This window comes from Oncorhynchus mykiss, chromosome 6 (assembly GCF_013265735.2).
Source record: "Oncorhynchus mykiss isolate Arlee chromosome 6, USDA_OmykA_1.1, whole genome shotgun sequence".
NCBI classification, from domain to species: Eukaryota; Metazoa; Chordata; class Actinopteri; order Salmoniformes; family Salmonidae; genus Oncorhynchus; species Oncorhynchus mykiss.
Genome location: NC_048570.1, coordinates 56,728,618 through 56,750,534, shown reverse-complemented (window position 1 = coordinate 56,750,534; position 21,917 = coordinate 56,728,618). Strand labels below are relative to the sequence as shown.

Sequence of the window (21,917 nt, the reverse complement as noted above, 5' to 3'; positions counted from 1 at the left end):
AAACATTTCATCATCTTGGCTCATTTAGAATTGATGAAATTAGTGCAACTGCTAATCAATTATCAATACGGTGTTAAAGGGAATACATTATTTCAATCAATTAGGAGCTGAATCTTTATCTTCCTTTTCCCTACATGCGAAAACTATAAATTAGTACCCCCAGTGGACCACATACAGCGAACAGCTGTAGCTGTACTTGGAAATTGACACGCACAATAGGAAGTCATTTGCGATGGGTAACACATACTCATCATAAATGCCTATAACATGTAGAGCATTTGATGAATGTGAAGCTGTGGTTCCACTCAAAAGATCCCTTGTTATTTTCTGGTATTTATATTTCATTCAAATGTTCATATTGTGTGGTGCAGAAACCTTGTTGGGGTTCATATACTCAATGTAAGTTCCCTGGAGTAGCACAGTTTCTCTGGACCCCCCTGCAAAGTTAAAGTCCCCCCCCCCCCCCCTAAAACATGTGACTGCGTCAGCCAATCACACAGTATAGCCTACCGATCATTGTCAATGGTTCTGAAATTGCGACGTCTACGCGGCTGCTTATCGGTAGGCTTTGTGGTGCTAGTGCTTGAAGTAGCCGGTAGCTTTGCTTTAATGGGTACATGTTTATTTATATTTGGTCGTCATTTTATCATGTTAAAAGGATCAGACCATTTTTTTCAATTTTTGTCTAAAAGGACATACCCAAATCTAATTGCCTGTAGCTCAGGACCTGAAGCAAGGAAACAGCAGAGGTTCAAACTTTAGAACCCAGTTCCTACATTTGAATATAAAACTGTATTTTATCAAACTAAACTATGCTACATTTTATCTCTGGGACCCTCACGATGACAAATCAGAGCAAGATTACTGAATGTAAGTACATTATTTACCTTCAGAGGTGAATGTATCAAACCAGTTGCCGTGATAAAAGTAGCAGCATCCCACTCTTGACAGAGACCTCACTGCCCGGGCCCAGAAATGACAGTGGCCTTGCTGGGGGGGGGGTGTCCCAGGACCATGTTTAGGAAACCCTGGTCTGGCCTACCTTAGGCTACATACAGTATTTAGCTAGTAGCCTATTTATATTACACATTGGAACTCGGACTCCACGCTGTCAGGGCGATCCGTTTCATCACTCGTAGGCTTACCAGTGTTCACAGAAGGGGGGTCGCTCTCATGAGCACCGCTGGGTCTCTGGCAGTTGTCATCTTGGTTTTCTGGGAGAGGAGGAGGAGGAGGAGAAGGAATGCCAGCACTCTCACTAGAGGAAATGTCCCTATTTTGAGAATAGGGACATTTCCTCTAGTGAGAGTGCTGGCAGGGTAGATGAGGACGAGCAAGGCCACTGTCATTTCTGGGCCCGGGCAGTGAGGTCTCTGTCGAGACTGGGATGCTGCTAGTGCTAGCTGCAGCATAAATAGGCCTACTAGCTTCCACCTTCAACGGTTTTTCATCAGTCGAGGAGTTGGTAGCTTTGGTGACGTGGTTATCTTCGGTAATTTGGCGCGAGCTTGATCAGATAAAGCTTTTTAGGGTGTTTTTGTGCACAACTTGGTCTTGACTTTTATTTATTCATCTTGAACAACGCAATCACTCTCCATCCGAGTCTAACCTGATTCACCAAACATTTTTTTAACTTGGTAGCCAATTAGTTGAGGAGGTCGAAGCGGACTGCTGCCGGCGCCGCTGAAGAATAGGCTAACTAGATGCATGAAAACTATATTGTCTTTCTGACTCACCTACTGCCATGTAGATTGGACAACAGAAACACTTTGCTTGCTACACTTTGCTTAAAAAGGAGGGTTACTGTCAAAATTATTTATTTACAAAATTAATATAATTTAGACATACAGTGCATTCGGAAAGTATTCATACATTACAGCTTGATTCAAAAATTGATTACATAAATTTTTTCCCCCTCATCAATCTACACACAATACCCCATAATGACAAAGCGAAAGACCCTTTCCTATAAGACTAAAAAATTGAGCTCAGGTGCCTCCTGTTTCCATTAATCATCCTTGAAATGTTTCTACAACTTGATTGGAGTCCACCTGTGGTAAATTCAATTGATTGGACATGATTTGGAAAGGCACACACCTGTCTATATACGGTCCCACAGAACAAAAATCAAACCATGAGGTCAAAGAAATTATCCATAGAGCTCCGTGAGAGGATTGTGTCTAGGCACACATCTGGGGAAGGGTACCAACAAATGTCTGCAGCATTGAAGGTCCCCAAGAACACAGTATCCTCCATCATTTTTAAATGGAAGAAGTTTGGAACCACCAAGACTGGCCCATACTGAGCAATCTGGGGTGAAGGGCCTTGGTCAGGGAGGTGACCAAGAACCCGATGGTCACTCTGACAGAGCTCCAGTGTTCCTCTGTGGAGATGGGAGAACCTTCCAGAAGGACAACCATCTCTGCAAGACTCCACTAATAAGGCCTTTATGGTAGAGTGGCCAGATGAAAGCCACTACTCAGTAAAATGCACGTGACAGCCCGCTTAGAGTTTGCAGAAAAAGGCACCTAAAGGACTCTCAGTCCATGTGGAACAAAGATTCTTTGGTCTGATGAAACCAAGATTGAACTCTTTGGGATGAATGCAGTGTGTCAAGTCTGGAAGCAACCTGGCACCATCCCTGCGGTGAAGCATGGTGGTGGCAGCATCATGCTGTGGGGATGTTTTGCAGCTACACGGATTGGGAGACTAGTCAGGATCAAGGGAAAAATGAACAGAGCAAAGTAGAGAGAGATCATTGAAGAAAACCTGCTCCAGAGCACTCAGAACCTCAGACTGGCATGACCGTTCACCTTCCAACAGGACAACAACCCTAAGCACACAGCCAAGACAACGCAGGAGTGGCTTCGGGAACAAGTCTGTGAATGTCCTTGAGTGGCCCAGCCAGAGCCCAGACTTGAACCCGATCGAACATCTCTGGAGAGACCTGAAAATAGCTGTGCAGCGACGCTCCCCATCCAACCTGACAGAGCTGAGAGGACCTGCAGAGAAGAATGGGAGAAACTCCCCAAATACAGGTGTACTAGGCTTGTAGAGTCATTCCCAAGAAGACTCAACTCTGTTATCACTGCCAAAGGTGATGAAAGTGCCAAAGTACTGAATAAAGGGTCTGAATACTTATGTAAATGTTATATTTAAGTTTTTTATTTTTAACAAATGTTAAAAAATGTCAAACTGTTTTTGCTTTGAAATTCTGGGGTATTGTGTGTAGATTGATGAGGGAAAATACAATTTATTAAATTTTTGAATAAGGCTGTAACGTAACAAAATGTTTAAAAAAGTCAAGGGGTCTGAAAAAGTCCAGGGGTCTTTCCAAATGCACTCTAGGTGTGAGATGGCGGGCACACGGGCCCCCGGAGCTGATTTCTGCTACGCTAGTGTGTAAGTTGCTCTGCATAATTGAACATTCGGCCCACCTTTCATGAATTTTCACCCCAAAAATGACAACCATTCATGGATGAATGCTACTCTAGACGAGACAGTAGCAACAACACTAGATGACCCAAAACCCATAACTGTCTTAGCGTTCTGTGGTGCTTGTCAATAAAACACAGATCCAATTGTATTACCTCTGGATGACTAGTCTACAAAACGGACATCAGTAAAGTTAAGGAGTGCTGCTGCATGTAAATAGACAAAAATATTAACAACTTTAGGTAGGCCAAGAAAATAGGTACACAAACTCCAATAGATAAACCACACACAAAAATGTATGATTTGAATTTCCCAGTTGGAGGCTACCCAGTTGGAGGCTACAACATGATGAAAAAGATTGGCCTGGTTATTTCATCACTATCATAGCAAATGTGGCATTATACTTGTAACAGTTTAATTGTATAATAGCTCTGGAAACACAATAAACTCTCCAACACTGCTCAGGCTTATTGCTCTGATTTATCAGTAAGTCATATGAATCAATTATACTGTAATAACACAATTGAACATGTCAAATGTTAACAATGTAGCATGCTACAGTTTTCTATTTTACATCCATCATTTCATTGTGTCGTGCCGCAGCCCAAAGGGAACGTTGTGCTGGGATGTGTTATCGACCTACCCATGGGCAGAGGCATGAACTCCAGATGCACCAACATGAACTGTGATGTTATTAGTGTGTCAACCACCTAGCCATAGTTTAAAGTCCCCCGGGTGCCTTCAGAGCTGAGGTCAGCTGGGCCTTGAATTCTCTCCCCTTCCTCCCTGGGACAATCTCAATGACCTCATTGAAGGACAACATTTCCCTTAGAATCCTTCGTCGCAGAGGTGAAACAGAAAGCAGAATCGGATTTGGAATCTCTCCCCCCCCCACCGCAATCCAGTCTTTTAGATGTAGTCCTGCGCTGCAGTGGGCCGCCATCTGCATCAGCCGTTTGAGGCTGGACACGAGGAATGGCTGCACTACAGGACACCGCAGTACAGGATACAGGACACGAGGAATGGCTGCGCTACAGAGACATGTCAAGCTTACGATAAAAAGATTGCGATAAACAAAGATATCACTCTGACACAATGAGCATATGGGCTATTATATTAATCACACAGTGGAAAATAATCAGTCGCCCACCGTGGGCATAAATGCCTCCAATATGAGAAACAGCAACCCCACCAACAGTCAATCCACCTACTCTAGATACACCCATTTCCGATAAATCGTAGTCAAAACCAGCAGTGAATCATAATATTTTACATAGTTCTATACGTGTTTTTGTAAATCTTTTGAAGCTAACTAAAAAAGCAGTAAAAACGGTGTAATATGACCATATGGAGGTACTTGGCGCATTAGCAGGAAGTCTGCTTTAAAGGCAGAGAATCATTTTAAGTTGTTTGACCTTGGGATGTATAGAACTGTTTTGAAGATAGCGCAAGAACATCAACAACATACAGTAGGATGAAATCCAGTGCAGGCAGGAATAGCTGGCATGGTTGATGATAGTTACTACCTTCATGATACCTTTCATGTAAATGTCACAACATTTTAGATGTAGTTGACAGTCTGTCAGAAAACACATGTCATTAATTTGATTTATTTCACCTACAGATCAAGTTCCTCAAGATGGAGATGGAGAAAAAGACCAAAATAATCAAGGACCTGCAACAGGAGGTACTTGTGCTCTCCCCACCTACTGACTCGTGGCTGACTCATTTCTAATTCATGATCACCGTGACCTGTAAATGTTATGTTAATGTCAGTCATCAGAGAAATGCCTTAGTAATCGTGTCAGATGATATGGTCATCGACATCACTTGAACTTGTAATGTGTTTTGATATCCTTTTCTAAATCTATATGATGCTGTCATTTTGGATTGCGAAGGTCACAGATAGCCATTGGCAACTGAGGGCCTTATTCTGTCAGTGTTGAATGATGTAATTGGTGGAGAGGCCTATTATGACCACTAATACCACTGGATGCACTGAATTCGTCAGAGCCTCGGGGCCTTGAACAGGGCTGGTGTCGTGGGACCTTCTAATTGGCCAACCTGGGGGCAGTTACTGGCTGCAGCGTGGCTGGCGCAAGATCCTATAGTTTAAGGGCATATGCCCCAGGGCAGAGGAGAAGAAAGTAATCAATCAGAAGTCACAACGGTTTCCAGCATGATAGAGCCTGGGTAAAGAAATGAGAAGCTACCACAATATTCATTGAAAAAGTCAGGTGAGAGGTAGAGAGTTCACACTGCCCGAGGGAGGTCAGGGAACATTCTATGACATTATTAGCTCTACTAAAACAAAAAGGGGGAAATACTGTGCAGGGGTGTGTGACTACACACCAAACTCCAGAACAAACTCTAGAGGCAACATAAGCGAACCCAGCAAACCTAGGAGTACTCCAGTCAATGTTGATGTTTTCACATCAGAGAGTAACATTGGACATGGCTGTAATGTTGTACAACAGATTGCTCTAAATTACCTGTAAATGAGGCAATGATTGGACTACATAATGACCAATTAGATGGTCTTCAAACCTCAAGCACCAAGTTCATTATGGTGAGAGAGCCAGCTTGGAGATGAGAGGAGGGAAGATACACGATTCTTGTCTGTGGTCACCATGGAGATGAAAGGATACAGTCCTTTGTGTGCCACAGTTCTAAGTAAAAGCAAAACTATAATTAGCTGGTAATTTAGAAAAGAGCAAAAATAGAAATGCACCATGCAACAATTTCAATGATTTTACAGAGTTACAGTTCATGTAAGGAAATCAGTCAGTTAAAACAAATTCACTAGGCCCTAATCTATGGATTCCACATGAATGGGCAGGCAGCCATTGGTGGGCCTGGGAGGGCATAGGTCCACCCACTGGGGAGCCAGGCCTAGCCAGTCAGAAGGAGTTTTTCCCCACAAAAGGTCTTTATTACAGACAAAAATACTCCTCAGTTTCATCAGCTATCCGGGTGGCTGTTCTCAGACGATCCCACAGATGAAGAAGCCGGATGGGGAGTTCCTGGGCTGGAGTAGTTACAAGTGGGCTGCAGTTGTGAGGCCGGTTGGACGTACTGCCAAATTCTCAAAAGCTACGTTGGAGTCGGCTTATGGTAGAGAAATTAACATTAAATGATCTGGCAACGGCTCTGGTGGACATTCCTGCAGTCAGCATGCCAAAAGTCAATTGCACGCTCCCTCAAAACTTGAGACATTTTAGAGTGCCATTTTATTGTCCCCAGAAAAAGGTACACCTGTGTAATGATCATGCTGTTTAATCAGCTTCTTGATATGCCACACCTGTCAGGTGAATTGATTGTCTTGGCAAAGAAAAAATTGTCACTTACAGGGATGTAAACAAATGTATGCCCAAAATTTGAGAGGAATAAGCATGGAACATTTCTGGGATCGTTTATTTCAGCTCATGAAATGTGTGCATTTATGTGCATTTATATTTTTGTTCAGTATAAATCCTTGATCACGTCTTTAAAAATACTTGCAAGGCACACAATCACACCAATCACTATGCCAAATAAAGGCTTGTTAAATAGTGATTCCGGTAGTCTGACCAATGTAGGAGTGAGTCAAATTGTACTGTAATCAGAAAATAAACATTGGTTATTTGGGAGAGTTACAATTGAAAATGTTTTACACAGTTCATTGAAGTTGTATTTGGGCAGAACCTCTGAGATTTCTGCTGGCAGTCAGAAGCACTGTAAATGGGCTCTGTGAACACTTTGAAAGTACATTATGTAGGGCCAGCGCTCCACTATCAGTTGGTCGCTGTAGCGTTGACATTATAAGTCTTGGATTTTTCCTGTGCCAGATCTATCTCTCCAGTTGTGAGTGTCTTTGTAGCTTGATACAGAGGTGTCATCAGTAGTAGATAGTGGCGTCTGAGAACTACTTTGGCGGCTGTAGCTTTGGCATTTCGAGTCGTGGCCATATTCTACACCAGATGTATCATGAAAAATATCTTTGGGTGTCTTTTTTTCACTAGACACAGAGGTTTCAGCTGTTGTGCATTCCTACTGTGTAGGTCAGAGAGGTATCCTAGTTTTGTCATATCCTATCAGACAATGTATGTCATTGGACATGGACATGCTTTTACTACACTCTGCAATGTCACTGAGGCTAGATGGAAGTAGTTTGCTTAGATTTCAGATGCGTTCTAATCTCACTGTGTCAAACCATTGGCATTGACTTTCTAAAGGCTTAAACAAATGTATGTCTAAAATAACCATATAAGAACAGAAGTTCCTCAGTCTTATTAGGACGTGTCTTAAGTCTGGGGAAATTGCCATTTTTTTATCAATTACAGTACAGAACAGAGATATATCCTTCCAGTCCTGTTATAATTAATGAAATGTCATCTGCATAGATAACTGGATTGTGGCTACTATTTTAAATTCCCTTATTATCGGCAGTACCTTATTTAATCAGTAAGGGGCTTGAGATAAATATGCAAATAGGAGAGTAGATAGTGGGCCACCCTGGCTTGCGCTTCTGTCCCTATTACCAAAGGGGGAGCAGGACTAATTTAACACCCTACACCTGGAAGCGATTGATAGATAACTTGAGTCCATTTGACATTCAAGTTATCACAAAGCCCAAAGCGACACTAGGCAATAAGTAAATACTTCCATTCAATGTCATCAGCAGATATAATAAGGCCTCTCAGTTGAGTCTGGAGTCAATATTTGTATTTATTATGGGTCCCCATTAGCTGCTGCAAAAGCAGCAGATACTCTTCCTGGGGTCCAGCAAAATAAAGGCAGTTTATACCATTTTAAAAACATTACAATACATTTACCGATTTCACATCACACTGTGTGCCCTCAGGCCCCTACTCCAGCACTACCACATATCTACAGTACTAAATTTGTGTGTGTGTGTGTGCCAATGTTTGTGTTGCTTCACCATCCCCACTGTTCCATACGTTTTTTTTAATCTGTTTTTTAAATCTAATTTTACTGCCTATATGAGAATAGAGTTCCATGTAGTCATGGTTCTATGTAGTACTGCGTACTGCGTGCCTCCCATAGTCTGGACTTGTGGACCGTGACGAGAACTCTTGTGGCATGTCTTGGGGGGTATGCATGGGTGTCCGAGCTGGGTTTACCAGTAGTTGGGTGTGCCAGTAGTTTAGACAGACAGCTCGGTGCATTCAACCTGTCAATACCTCTCATAAATAAAAGTAGCGATGAAGTCAATCTCTCCTTTACTTTCAGCCAGGAGAGATTGACAAGCATATTATTAATATTAGCTCTCTGTGTACATCCAAGGGCCAGCCGTGCGGTCCTGTTCTGAGCCAATTGCAATTTTCCTGTCCTTTTTTGTGGCACCTGACCACATGACTGAACAGTAGTCAAGGTGCGACAAAACTAGGGCCTATAGGACCTGCCTTGTTGATAGTGTTGTTAAGAAGGCAGAGCACCGCTTTATTATAGACAGACTTCTCCCCATCTTAGCTACTACTGCATCAATATGTTTTGACCATGACAGTTTACAATCTAGTGTTACTCCAAGCAGTTTAGTCATATCAACTTGCTCAATTTCCACATTATTTACTACAATATTTAGTTGAGGTTTGGGGTTTAGTGAGTGTTTTATTCCAAACACAATGCTTTTAGTTGTAGAAATATTTAGGGCAAAATTATTCCTTGCCACCCACTCTGAAACTAACTGCAGCTCTTTGTTGAGTGTTGCAGTCATTTCAGTCGGTGTAGTTGCTGACGTGTATAGTGTTGAGTCATCCCCATACATAGACACTCTGGCTTTACTCAAAGTTAGTGGCATGTCGTTAGTAAACATTTTAAAAAGCAAGGGGCCTAAACAGCTACCCTGGGGAATTCCTGATTCTAACTGGATTATATTTGAGAGGCTTCCATTAAAGAACACCTTCTGTGTTCTGTTAGACAAGTAACTCTTCGTCCACATTGTATAAACTTACACATAGAACATGTTATCACTATTGAAAGAGAGTACCCCTCGCAATGAAACACATCTGAATAGGGATGGAATTAACTGTTTACATCGCCATTCTGTTTGCCAACCATTCTAGATAGAATCTCCCTGGGCACATTAATAAGTAATATGGGGCCTTGCAGATGCTGATTCATATTTAACCGTTTTTCTTCAATATCAGGGACACTTCCTTAGTTAAACTTTGTAGGCAGGGCCTCTGTTGATACTGTAGCTAGAAAGGTCTGGCATTGAAGGCCATCAGCTTTTCATTTTACCAATGATTTTTGTGGCAAACTATGTATCGCTATATACATTTGAATTGGTAATAGTAAAAATCAAATCAAATCAAATCAAATCAAATCAAATCATCATAATAATCAAATCATAATAGTAATTGGTACACTGTACCTACCTGTGTAACTACACTGTATTTACATATTTTTTGCACACAAGGAGGTGGTTACCCGGATGCAGATTAAGCATGCACTAAAAACCGTCAACAGATTCTCCAATAAATGTGCGTTTTAGTTGAGGATTAGGCTTGATCTGTGTCCGGGAAACCACCCCTTAGTGTAAAGTGGGACCATTTTATATTTCTCTCTGAAACTGCCTGATTTGTTAAGTGACCTGGTAAGATTATTGCCATGTCTGCCATGAAGACAGGACACTCAGACCTCTGGGTTTCCACTTGATCTGGTGCTCTGATGAGCTCTTTGTAAAGACCTTGACTCCGCCAATTCCTTTACATACATAGAAGCTTTCTTCTCCAATTAGAATCAGACATTAGCTAAGCTACATGTTTTTCCTTTTTGAATAAAATATTAGTGCATAGAGGTCTTGTTCTTGATCTTATTCTTGTTCTTCTTAGTCTTCTTCTTCAACTTGAACAACTTTTTAAGACTTTGACTCGAGTTTGGATTGATTGTTCACTGAAACAGAATTAAAATATGTTGTCGGTGGGTGTGAATGTGTCATTTGCATGTGCAGATACCTCTTGGTTACAATCATTTACAAACCATGCTCCTTTCACATCAGCCCTTCCAAGTATCAGTTTCAACCGATCATGTCACCAGAAAATCTTTATGACTGCAATTTGCTGTAAACTCATCTTCTATAATTTACTTTTAAGGCTGAGGATGTGCATTTAGGGATTAAAGCTAGAAAAGGATTGAGTGATCGACACAGACACCGTTTCTGCTGTGATATGACAGTCTATGAGAGGGGAACTTCTGTAGGAGACAGCTGATCCATGAGCTACTCAATCTCTTTGCAGTGAGTGTGAAGGAGATCCCTCTGACAGGTGGAAATGGGGTATGAAAAGTTCTGAGGATCAATGGAAGTTTTGTATGATGCTTTCATTGGTGACCATTTAGATGAGGGTGACACGTGTCTCTTCCAATCATCCTCTAGCGAACATCTGCACCTGTAACTTTAACAAGTTGAAGAGAGATATGATGAGGCATTTAAGCAGCCATCTTTTGCTGATTAGCCTGGATTCCCTTGTCATTGTAGCGAATGATAATAAATAAAAATGAAAGGACCAAATGTCAAATCTGATCCCAGGATTTGTCATTTGTCATATTGTGTATGAAACCTTAAAGGGATACTTAGGGATTTTGGCAATAAAGCCCTTTATCTACCTCCCCAGAGTCAGATGAACTCATGGATACAATTTTTCTGTCTCTGCAGAAGGAAGTTGCAGGTAGTTTTGCAAGCCAATGCTAACTAGCAATTCCTGGAAGTCTATGGTATCTACTAGCATGCTAGCATTTACTATAGACATCGAGTCATTGCACTAACGCTAGTAAGCAACTTCCTTCAAACTGCATGCAGAGACCTAAAAATGGTATCAGTGAGTTAATCTTACTCTGGGGAAGTAGCTAAAGGGTTTTATTGCAAAAATCCATAAGTATTCCTTTAATTCACTGAAGAGGTAGAAAATAATGTGGTCCTTTATCTACCCTCCCATTCACTAAATTGTCAGAATAATTTGGACAGACACCCCTTAAGCACTTACTAATGGCATGTCTTAGTTGTGCTTTGCAATATTCATGCTGCATTGCTAGCTTGATGATCAGTACATAAGCACACTGAACAGCTTAAAAGGTCAAACCAAAATGTATTAATTTATTCATACAGGGAGAAAATCATTTAAAATGCCAAGTGTACAGTGAAAAACGATGAACTGGCAGTTAAAATAACTTGAGCCCTTCTCAGTAGACGTACTGATTTTAGAGGGTCCCTGTCCTACAGAGGGGAGAGTAGAAGAGAGTAGAATCCGGGGGAAATAACTATCAAATCAAATAACATTGTATTTGTCACATGCACCGAATACAATAGGTATTACAGTGAAACGCTTACTTACAAGCCATTAACCAACAATGCAGTTTTAAGAAAAATAAGTGAAGTAAAAAAATAGATAAGTAAAAAGTAAATATAAAAATAGCAAATCGTTAAAGAGCAGCAGTAAAATAACAGTAGCGAGGCTATATACAGGGGCACCGGTACGGAGTCAATGTACGGGGACACAGGTTAGTCAAGGTAATTGAGGTAATATGTACATGTAGGTGGAGTTAAAGTGACTATGCATTGATAATAACCAGAGAGTAGCAGCAGTGTAAAAGAGGGGGGCAATGCAGGTCCTGGATGGCTGGAAGTTTAGCCCCAGTGATGTACTGGGACGTACGCACTACCCTCTTTAGACCTTGTGGTCTGAGGTCGAGCAGTTGCCATAGCAAGCAGTGATGCAACCAGTCAGAATGCTCTCGATGGTTCAGCTGTATAACATTTTGAGGTTCTGTGGACCCATTCCAAATCTTTTCAGTCTCCTAAGGGGGAATAGGCTTTGTCATGTCCTCTACACGACTGTCTAGGTGTGTTTGGACCATGATAGTTTTACATTTTTTATAGTTTATTTTTTATTGAATATTTAAAACATGCAATATACTTGCAGTGAAGCAACAACTACATCACATTAGTCATCTAACGGACTCCCATCCAGAGCGACACACAGAAGCAACCAGGGTCAACACCCTTCTCAAGGGCACGTTGACAGAACCGAACAAGCAATCCATCAGCCACCAGCTCCCAGCTGCCAGGCCACCAGCCCTCCAAGAGTGTTATGTTTTATTTTGGCTTTATTTTTCTACTTTTATCTTTGACTGTCATTCTATCCCCCGCCCAGCAACTCCACTCCCACTCGTCTCCAATTCCACATCCCAACATGGCCACCCTCTTCGGATATCTACGCACCATATATCTTTCAACTATGCTGTGAAGTTTAACATAAAATTTCAATCTATCTAATCGAATAGAATCCACAGATTGCGAGTTGAAGATAAATACTTTTACTAAGAGTATTAGTATATTAGCAATTGACTGACCCGGTCACTCCAGATCTCCCAACAGTACTATTTCTAGGGTAAATTTTAAATCAATGTTATGCATTTTCAGCCATTCCTGAACCCGAGATCAGAAACAGGCTACTTGAGGGCAATACCAAAAATAAATGGTCTATTGATTCTGTTTCCTCGCAACACAATCTGCAGAGCTTCGATGATTGTACGCCCCAAATATATATATTTTTGTTGGTGGCAAGAAATCTATCTAATAATTTTAGCCGAAAAAGCACAGTCTAATCCCGTGTTGTTTTATATATATATATATATCAACCATGGGATCGGTACATCAAAAATCTCTTCCCAACTATTTTGCAATCTGTATGGTACAGCTTTCAACATCCTGATCCTCAAATGAAACTGGCATACTTTCCTATTTATGCATTTTTTTTTCCTCCGCCAGTTTTGATCCTTTATATTGGGCAGACAAACCAGTTCCCTACCTCCTCCCGCTGCCACCTGCCTCCTCCTTTTTTGGGGTAATGCTGTAATATTGGATTGAGCAGACCTTCTCGTACAATTCTGATAACTCCATGAAAGACATAACCCTACCATTCCAATTGACAATATAATTTAAAAACAAAATACCCTTTTCAAAAATCTTTCCCATAAATACAGGTGTTTTATCAACCAGCACAATTGAGTATAGCCATAATATTTGTTGTAATATTTGTTCTATTTTTTCAGGGGGTGAAATTGAAATTGTAGGCAGCTGCTAAATGCTTGTTTGAAAAAGAGAGATACTTTGAAAAAAGGGTCATTTTCAATTAATCAAAAATGAGACATGGCAATCTGCACAAAGGCAAAGAGGCCATTTTTAAGCAATGGATGAGCTTTTCTTAATAATCTACTTGAGAACCATTTAGGGTTCAAGTAAAACTTTTGAATAAGTGGCAACTTTAGAGAGAGGTTTAGTGATTTTATATTTAATCATCTCAACCCACCCTATTCATTATATAGATGGGCACCCTTTATTTTGTTTGGTTTAGCGTCCCAGATAAAGCAAAATACTTTTGCTCATATGATTTGAAAAATGAATCATCAGGAGTAGGCAGTGCTATAAATTAGTGAATAAACTGAGATATGATTAAGGAATTTTTTTCTATTGAAATTCATTGTGGAGAGTTTATTTGTATCTTTTGTGATATGAATACCAAGTACAGTGCCTTGCGAAAGTATTCGGCCCCTTTGAACTTTGCGACCTTTTGCCACATTTCAGGCTTCAAACATAAAGATATAAAACTGTATTTTTTTGTGAAGAATCAACAACAAGTGGGACACAATCATGAAGTGGAACGACATTTATTGGATATTTCAAACTTTTTTAACAAATCAAAAACTGAAAAATTATTCAGCCCCTTTACTTTCAGTGCAGCAAACTCTCTCCAGAAGTTCAGTGAGGATCTCTGAATGATCCAATGTTGACCTAAATGACTGATGATGATAAATACAATCCACCTGTGTGTAATCAAGTCTCCGTATAAAGGCACCTGCACTGTGATAGTCTCAGAGGTCCGTTAAAAGCGCAGAGAGCATCATGAAGAACAAGGAACACACCAGGCAGGTCCGAGATACTGTTGTGAAGAGGTTTAAAGCCGGATTTGGATACAAAAAGATTTCCCAAGCTTTAAACATCCCAAGGAGCACTGTGCAAGCGATAATATTGAAATGGAAGGAGTATCAGACCACTGCAAATCTACCAAGACCTGGCCGTCCCTCTAAACTTTCAGCTCATACAAGGAGAAGACTGATCAGAGATGCAGCCAAGAGGCCCATGATCACTCTGGATGAACTGCAGAGATCTACAGCTGAGGTGGGAGACTCTGTCCATAGGACAACAATCATTCGTATATTGCACAAATCTGGCCTTTATGGAAGAGTGGCAAGAAGAAAGCCATTTCTTAAAGATATCCATAAAAAGTGTTGTTTAAAGTTTGCCACAAGCCACCTGGGAGACACACCAAACATGTGGAAGAAGGTGCTCTGGTCAGATGAAACCAAAATTGAACTTTTTGGCAACAATGCAAAACGTTATGTTTGGCATAAAAAAAAACACAGCTCATCAGCCTGAACACACCATCCCCACTGTCAAACATGGTGGTGGCAGCATCATGGTTTGGGCCTGCTTTTCTTTAGCAGGGACAGGGAAGATGGTTAAAATTGATGGGAAGATGGATGGAGCCAAATACAGGACCATTCTGGAAGAAAACCTGATGGAGTCTGCAAAAGACCTGAGACTGGGACGGAGATTTGTCTTCCAACAAGACAATGATCCAAAACATAAAGCAAAATCTACAATGGAATGGTTAAAAAATAAACATATCCAGGTGTTAGAATGGCCAAGTCAAAGTCCAGACCTGAATCCAATCGAGAATCTGTGGAAAGAACTGAAAACTGCCAGTCTCTCGATGTGCAAAACTGATAGAGACATACCCCAAGCGACTTACAGCTGTAATCGCAGAAAAAGGTGGCGCTACAAAGTATTAACTTAAGGGGGCTGAATAATTTTGCACTCCCAATTTTTCAGTTTTTGATTTGTTAAAAAAGTTTGAAATATCCAATAAATGTCGTTCCACTTCATGATTGTGTCCCACTTGTTGTTGATTCTTCACAAAAAAATACAGTTTTATATCTTTATGTTTGAAGCCTGAAATGTGGCAAAAGGTCGCAAAGTTCAAGGGGGCCGAATACTTTCGCAAGGCACTGTATGTCTACTTTACCGTCAGTCCATTTTATAGTTAAACTGCAGGGTAATGTAAAAGTTGTATTTTTTAAAAGATCCAATACGTAATATTGTACACTTATCATAATTAGGATTTAGTCCCGAGATTCCATAAATATCTTCAATGAGACATTGCAGGGTCAAGCTTGCAGGCTTAATTTAAAACTTGAGTCATCAGCATACATGGACACCTTTGATAGTTTGTTGTTGATGTGGTCACCAAGGAACTTGCAGCTCTCAACCTGCTCCACTACAGCCCTGTCGATAAGAATGAGGGCGCGCTCGGTCCTCCTTTTCCTGTAGTCCACAATCAGCTCCTTTGTCTTGATCACTTTGAGGGAGAGCTTGTTATCTTGGCACCACATGGCCAGGTCTCTGACAACCTCCCTATAGGCTGTCTTTGTTATCATCGTTATCGGTGATCAGGCCTACCGATGTTGTGTCGTTGGCAAACTTAATGATGGTGTTGGAGGCGTGCCTGGCCATGCAGTCATGGGTGAACAGGGAGTACAGGAGGGAACTGAGCATGCACCCTTGAGGGTTGAGGAACAGCGTGGCAGATGTGTTGTTGTCCTGGATCCAGTTGCAGAGGGAGGTGTTTAGTCTCAGGGTCCTTAGCTTAGTGATGAGCTTTTGAGGGCACTATGGTGTTGAACGCTGAGCTGTAGTCGATGAATAGCATTCTCATATAGTTCCTTTTGTCCAGGTGGGTAAGGACAGTGTGGAGTGCAATGGAGATTACATCATCTGTAGATCTGTTGAGGCAGTATGCAAATTGGAGTGGGTCTAGAATTTCTGGGATAATGGTGTTGATGTGAGCCATGACCAGCCTTCATGGCTACAGAAGTGAGTGCTACGGGTCGGTAGTCATTTATGCAGGTTACCTTAGTGTTATTGGGCACAGGGCCTATGGTGGTCTGCTTGAAACATGTTGGTATTACAGACTCTGACAGGGAGAAGTTGAAAATGTCAGTGAAGACACTTGCCAGTTGGTCAGCGCATGCTCGGACTACACATCCAGGTAATCCGTCTGGGCCCGTGGCATTGTGAATGTTGACCTGTTTAAAGGTAACTACTCACATTGGATACGGAGAGCATGATCACACAGTCGTCCAGAACAGCTGATGCTCTCATGCATGCTTCAGTGTTGCTTGTCTCGAAGCAAGCATAGAAGTAATTAACTTGTCTGGTAGACTCGTGTCACTGGGAAGCTCTCGGCTGTGCTTCCCTTTGTAGTCTATAATAGTGTTCAAGCCCTGTATTGATTACCCATTTATTTGTCTCTGCCTGCAAATCTTCCTCCTAAAAGGTAGGCTACATCCTAAATGCAAAACATAGCAAGTGTTGCTGTCATCATTCTGGCAGCTTCAAGTTCAGTAGCCATTCCTGCGAGATCCGGTGCGGTGTGTTCTCAATTAAATAAAGTGGGCTATAGCCTATGCATGGGCGGAAAAGCACGGGGCAGTATTCTTTCCAAGGAAATGTACTTCCTAAATATGATTAGGCTATAGTTTACTACATTGCCTAGAAATAAGTATTGATCACCTATATTTCTCTGTCTGAAAATCATCCCACTTCTAAAAGGTAGGCTATAAAAATAGCTCAAGAGAAAAAAGTCTCCAACTCTGCTCTCTTCAAACTACATCTATCATATTGGCTGATATACCCCAGTAATACAGATAGCCTAATATAATGGGCTGGTAATCTCTGGTAATTTAACCTATTTCTGCCCTGCATTTTTGCACTTTGATATTATCCATAGGGCGCAAAATTGTTGGGACCATATCTGGAAAGTTAGCTGCGTCACATACAGTGCATTCGGAAAGTATTCAGACCCCTTGACTTTTTCCAAATTTTATTTCGTTACAGCTTTATTCTAAAATGTATTAAATCGTTTTTTTCCCTCATCAAGCTAGTGTAGACCCCATAATGGCAAAGCAAAAACAGTTTTTTATACATTTTCTGCAAATGTATTAAAAAAAATAAACGGAAATATCACATTTACATAAATATTCAGACCCTTTACTCAGTACTTTGTTGAAACACATTTGTCAGCGATTACGGCCTAAAGTCTTCTTTGGTTTGACGCTTTTTGGGGAGTTTCTCCCATTTTTCTGTGCAGATCCTCTCAAGCTCTGTCAGGTTGGATAGGGAGCGTCACTGCACAGTTATTTTCAGGTCTCTCTAGAGATGTTCGATCGGGTTAAAGTCCGGGCTTTGGCTGGGCCACTCAAGGACATTCAGAGACTTGTCCCGAAGCCACTCCTGTGTTGTCTTGGCTGTGTGCTTAGGGTTGTTGTCCTGTTGGAAGGTGAAACTTTGCCCCAGTCTGAGGTCCTGAGTGCTCTGGGCAGGTTTTCATCTAGGATCTCTGTATCTTTCTCCATTCATCTTTCTCTCGATCCTGACTCGTCTCCCAGTCCCTGCCTCTGAAAAACATCCCCACAGCATGATGCTGCCACCGCCATGCTTCACTATAGGGATGGTTCCAGGTTTCCTCCAAAGAAGGCATTCAGGCCAAATAGTTCAATCTTGGTTTCATCATACCAGAGAATCTTGTTTCTCATGTTCTGAGAGTCCTTTAGGTGCCTTTTGGCAAACTCCAAGCGGGCTGTCATGTGCCTTTTACCGAGGAGTGGCTTTCGTCTGGACAATTCCTTCGAAATCACGGCTTGGCTTTTGCTCTGACATGCACTTTCAACTGTGGAACTTTGTATAGACAGGGTGTGCCTTTTCCAAATCATGTCCAATCAATTTGTAGAAACATCTCAAGGATGATCAATGGAAACAGGATGCACCTGAGCTCAATGTTGAGACTCATAACAAAAAATCTGAATACTTACAGTACGCGTCAAAAGTTTGGACACACCTACTTATTTCAGGGTTTTCTTTATTTTAACTATTTTTTACATTGTAGAATTTGTTTTATTTTTTGATTTCACCTTTATTTAACCAGGTAGGCAAGTTGAGAACAAGTTCTAATTTACAATTGCGACCTGGCCAAGATAAAGCAAAGCAGTTTGACACATACAACAACACAGAGTTACACATGGAGTAAAACAAACATACAGTCAATAATGCAGTAGGAAAATAAGTCTATATACAATGTGAGCAAGTGAGGTGAGATAAGGGAGGTAAAGGCAAAAAAAGGCCATGGTGGCGAAGTAAATACAATATAGCAAGTAAAACACTGGAATGGCTGATTTGCAGTGGAAGAATGTGCAAAGTAGAGATAGAAATAATGGGGTGCAAAGGGGCAAAATAAATAAATACAGTAGGGAAAGAGGTAGTTGTTTGGGCTAAATTATAGATGGGCTATGTACAGGTGCAGTAATCTGTGAGCTGCTCTGACAGCTGGTGCTTAAAGCTAGTGAGGGAGATAAGTGTTTCCAGTTTCAGAGATTTTTGTTGTTCGTTCCAGTCATTGGCAGCAGAGAACTGGAAGGAGAGGCAGCCAAAGGAAGAATTGGTTTTGGGGGTGACCAGAGAATTATGGCTGCTGGAGCGCGTGCTACAGGTGGGTGCTGCTATGGTGACCACTGAGATAAGGGGGGACTTTACCTAGCAGGGTCTTGTAGATGACCTGGATCCAGTGGGTTTGGCGACGAGTATGAAGCGAGGGCCAGCCAACGAGAGCGTACAGGACACAGTGGTGGATAGTATATGGGGCTTTGGTAACAAAATGGATGGCACTGTGATAGACTGCATCTAATTTGAGTAGGGTATTGGGGGCTATTTTGTAAATGACATCTCTGAAGTCGAGGATTGGTAGGATGGTCAGTTTTACAAGGGTATGTTTGGCAGCATGAGTGAAGGATGCTTTGTTTGCGAAATAGGAAGCCAATTCTAGATTTAACTTTGGATTGGAGATGTTTGATGTGAGTCTGGAAGGAGAGTTTACAGTCTAACCAGACCTAGGTATTTGTAGTTGTCCACATATTCTAAGTCAGAGCCGTCCTGAGTAGTGATGTTGGACAGGCGGGCAGGTGCAGGCAGCGATCGGTTGAAGAGCATGCATTTAGTTTTACTTGTATTTAAGAGCAATTGGAGGCCACGGAAGGAGAGTTGTATGGCATTGAAGCTCGCCTGGAGCGTTGTTAACACAGTGCCCAAAGAAGGGCCAGAAGTATACAGAATGGTGTCGTTTGCGTAGAGGTGGATCAGAGACTCACCAGCAGCAAGAGCGACATCATTGATGTATACAGAGAAGAGAGTCGGTCCAAGAATTGAATCCTGTGGCACCCCCATAGAGACTGCCTGAGGCCCGGACAACAGACCCTCGGATTTGACACACTGAACTCTATCAGAGAAGTAGTTGGTGAACCAGGTGAGGCAATCATTTGAGAAACCAAGGCTGTCGAGTCTGCCGATGAGGAGGTGGTGATTGACAGAGTCAAAAACCTTGGCCAGGTCAATGAATACGGCTGCACAGTATTGTTTCTTATCGATGGCGGTTAAGATATCATTTAGGACCTTGAGCGTGGCTGAGGTGCACCCATAACCAGCTTTGAAACCAGATTGCATAGCGGAGAAGGTATGGTGGGATTCGTAATGGTCGGTAATCTGTTTGTTGACTTGGCTTTCGAAGACCTTAGAAAGGCGGTATAGGATAGATATAGGTTTGTAGCATTTTGGTTCAAGAGTGTCCCCACCTTTGAAGAGGGGGATGACCACAGCTGCTTTACAATCTTTGGGAATCTCAGACGACACGAAAGAGAGGGGGAACAGGCTAGTAAGAGGGGTGGCAACAATTTTGGCCGATAACTTTAGAAAGAAAGGGTCCAGATTGTCTAGCCCGGCTGATTTGTGGATTTATCGGTGATGACAGTGTTTCCTATCTTCAGTGCAGTGGGCAGCTGGGAAGAGGTGTTCTTATTCTACATGGACTTTAGAGTGTCCCAGAACTTTTTAGAGTTTGTGTTGCAGGAAGCACATTTCTGCTTGAAAAAGCTAGCCTTGGCTTTTCTAACTGCCTGTGTATATTGGTTTCTAGCTTCCCTGAAAAGTTGCAAATCACGGGGGCTGTTCAATGCTAATGCAGAATGCCACAGGATGTTTTTGTGTTGGTTAAGGGCAGTCTGGAGAGAACCAAGGGCTATATCTGTTTCTGGTTCTACATTTATTGAATGGGCCATGCTTATTTCAGATGGTGAGGAAAGCATTTAAAAAAAAAAAAACAGGCATCCTCTACTGACGGGATGAGATCGATATCCTTCCAGGATACCCCGGCCAGGTCGATTAGAAAGGCCTGCTTGCTGAAGTGTTCAGGGAGCGTTTGACAGTGGTGAGTGGAGGTCGTTTGACCGCTGACCCATTACGGATGCAGGCAATGAGGCAGTGATCGCTGAGATCTTGGTTGAAAACAGCAGAGGTGTATTTAGAGGGCAAGTTGGTTAGGATGATATCTATGAGGGTGCCCATGTTTACGGCTTGGGGTGGTACCTGGTAGGTTCATTGATAATTTGTGTGAGATTGAGGGCATCAAGCTTAGATTGTAGGATGGCTGGGGTGTTAAGCATGTTCCAGTTTAGGTCGCCTAGCAGCACGAGCTCTGAAGATAGATGGGGGGCAATCAGTTCAGATATGGTGTCCAGAGCACAGCTGGGGGCAGAGGGTTGTCTATAGCAGGCGGAAACGGTGAGAGACTTGTTTTCAGAGAGGTGGATTTTTAAAAGTAGAAGTTCAAATAGTTTGGGTACAGACCTGGATAGTAGGACAGAACTTTGCTTTGCAGGCTATATTTGCAGTAGATTGCAACACCGCCCCCTTTGGACATTCTATCTTGTCTGAAAATGTTGTAGTTAGGGATGAAAATTTCAAAATTTTTGGTGGTCTTCCTGAGCGAGGATTCAGATACGGCTAAAACATCCGGGTTGGTAGAGTGTGCTAAAGCAGTGAATAAAACAAACTTAGGGAAGAGGCTTCTAATGTTAACATGCATGAAACCAAGGCTATTACGGTTACAGAAGTCATCAAAAGAGAGCGCCTGGGGAATAGGAGTGGAGCTAGGCACTGCAGGGCCTGGATTCACCTCTACATCACCAGAGGAACAGAGGAGGAGTAGGATAAGGGTACAGCTAAAAGCTATGAGAATTGGTCGTCTAGACCGTCTGGAACAGAGAGTAAAAGGAGGTTTCTGGGGGTGAGAAAATAGCTTCAAGGTATAATGTACAGACAAAGGTATGGTAGGATGTGAATACAGTGGAGGTAAACCTAGGTATTGAGTGATGATGAGAGAGATATTGTCTCTAGAAACATCATTGAAACCAGGTGATGTCATCGCATGTGTGGGTGGTGGAACTGAAAGGTTGGATAAGGAATATTGAGCAGGGCTAGAGGCTCTACAGTGAGATAAGCCAATAAACACTAACCAGAACAGCAATGGACAAGGCAT

General features: G+C 41.9%; 1 protein-coding gene across 1 annotated transcript in view; it reads left to right on the top strand.

The window, feature by feature from the left end:
* The window catches only part of LOC110526185 (leucine zipper protein 2), a 192,754-nt gene that overhangs the window by 119,321 nt on the left and 51,516 nt on the right, over positions 1-21,917 (top strand). Inside the window, exon 5 of the mRNA XM_021606898.2 lies at positions 5,060-5,122. Coding sequence (XP_021462573.2) covers positions 5,060-5,122 — 63 coding nt within the window. The remainder of the gene's footprint in view (positions 1-5,059; positions 5,123-21,917) is intronic.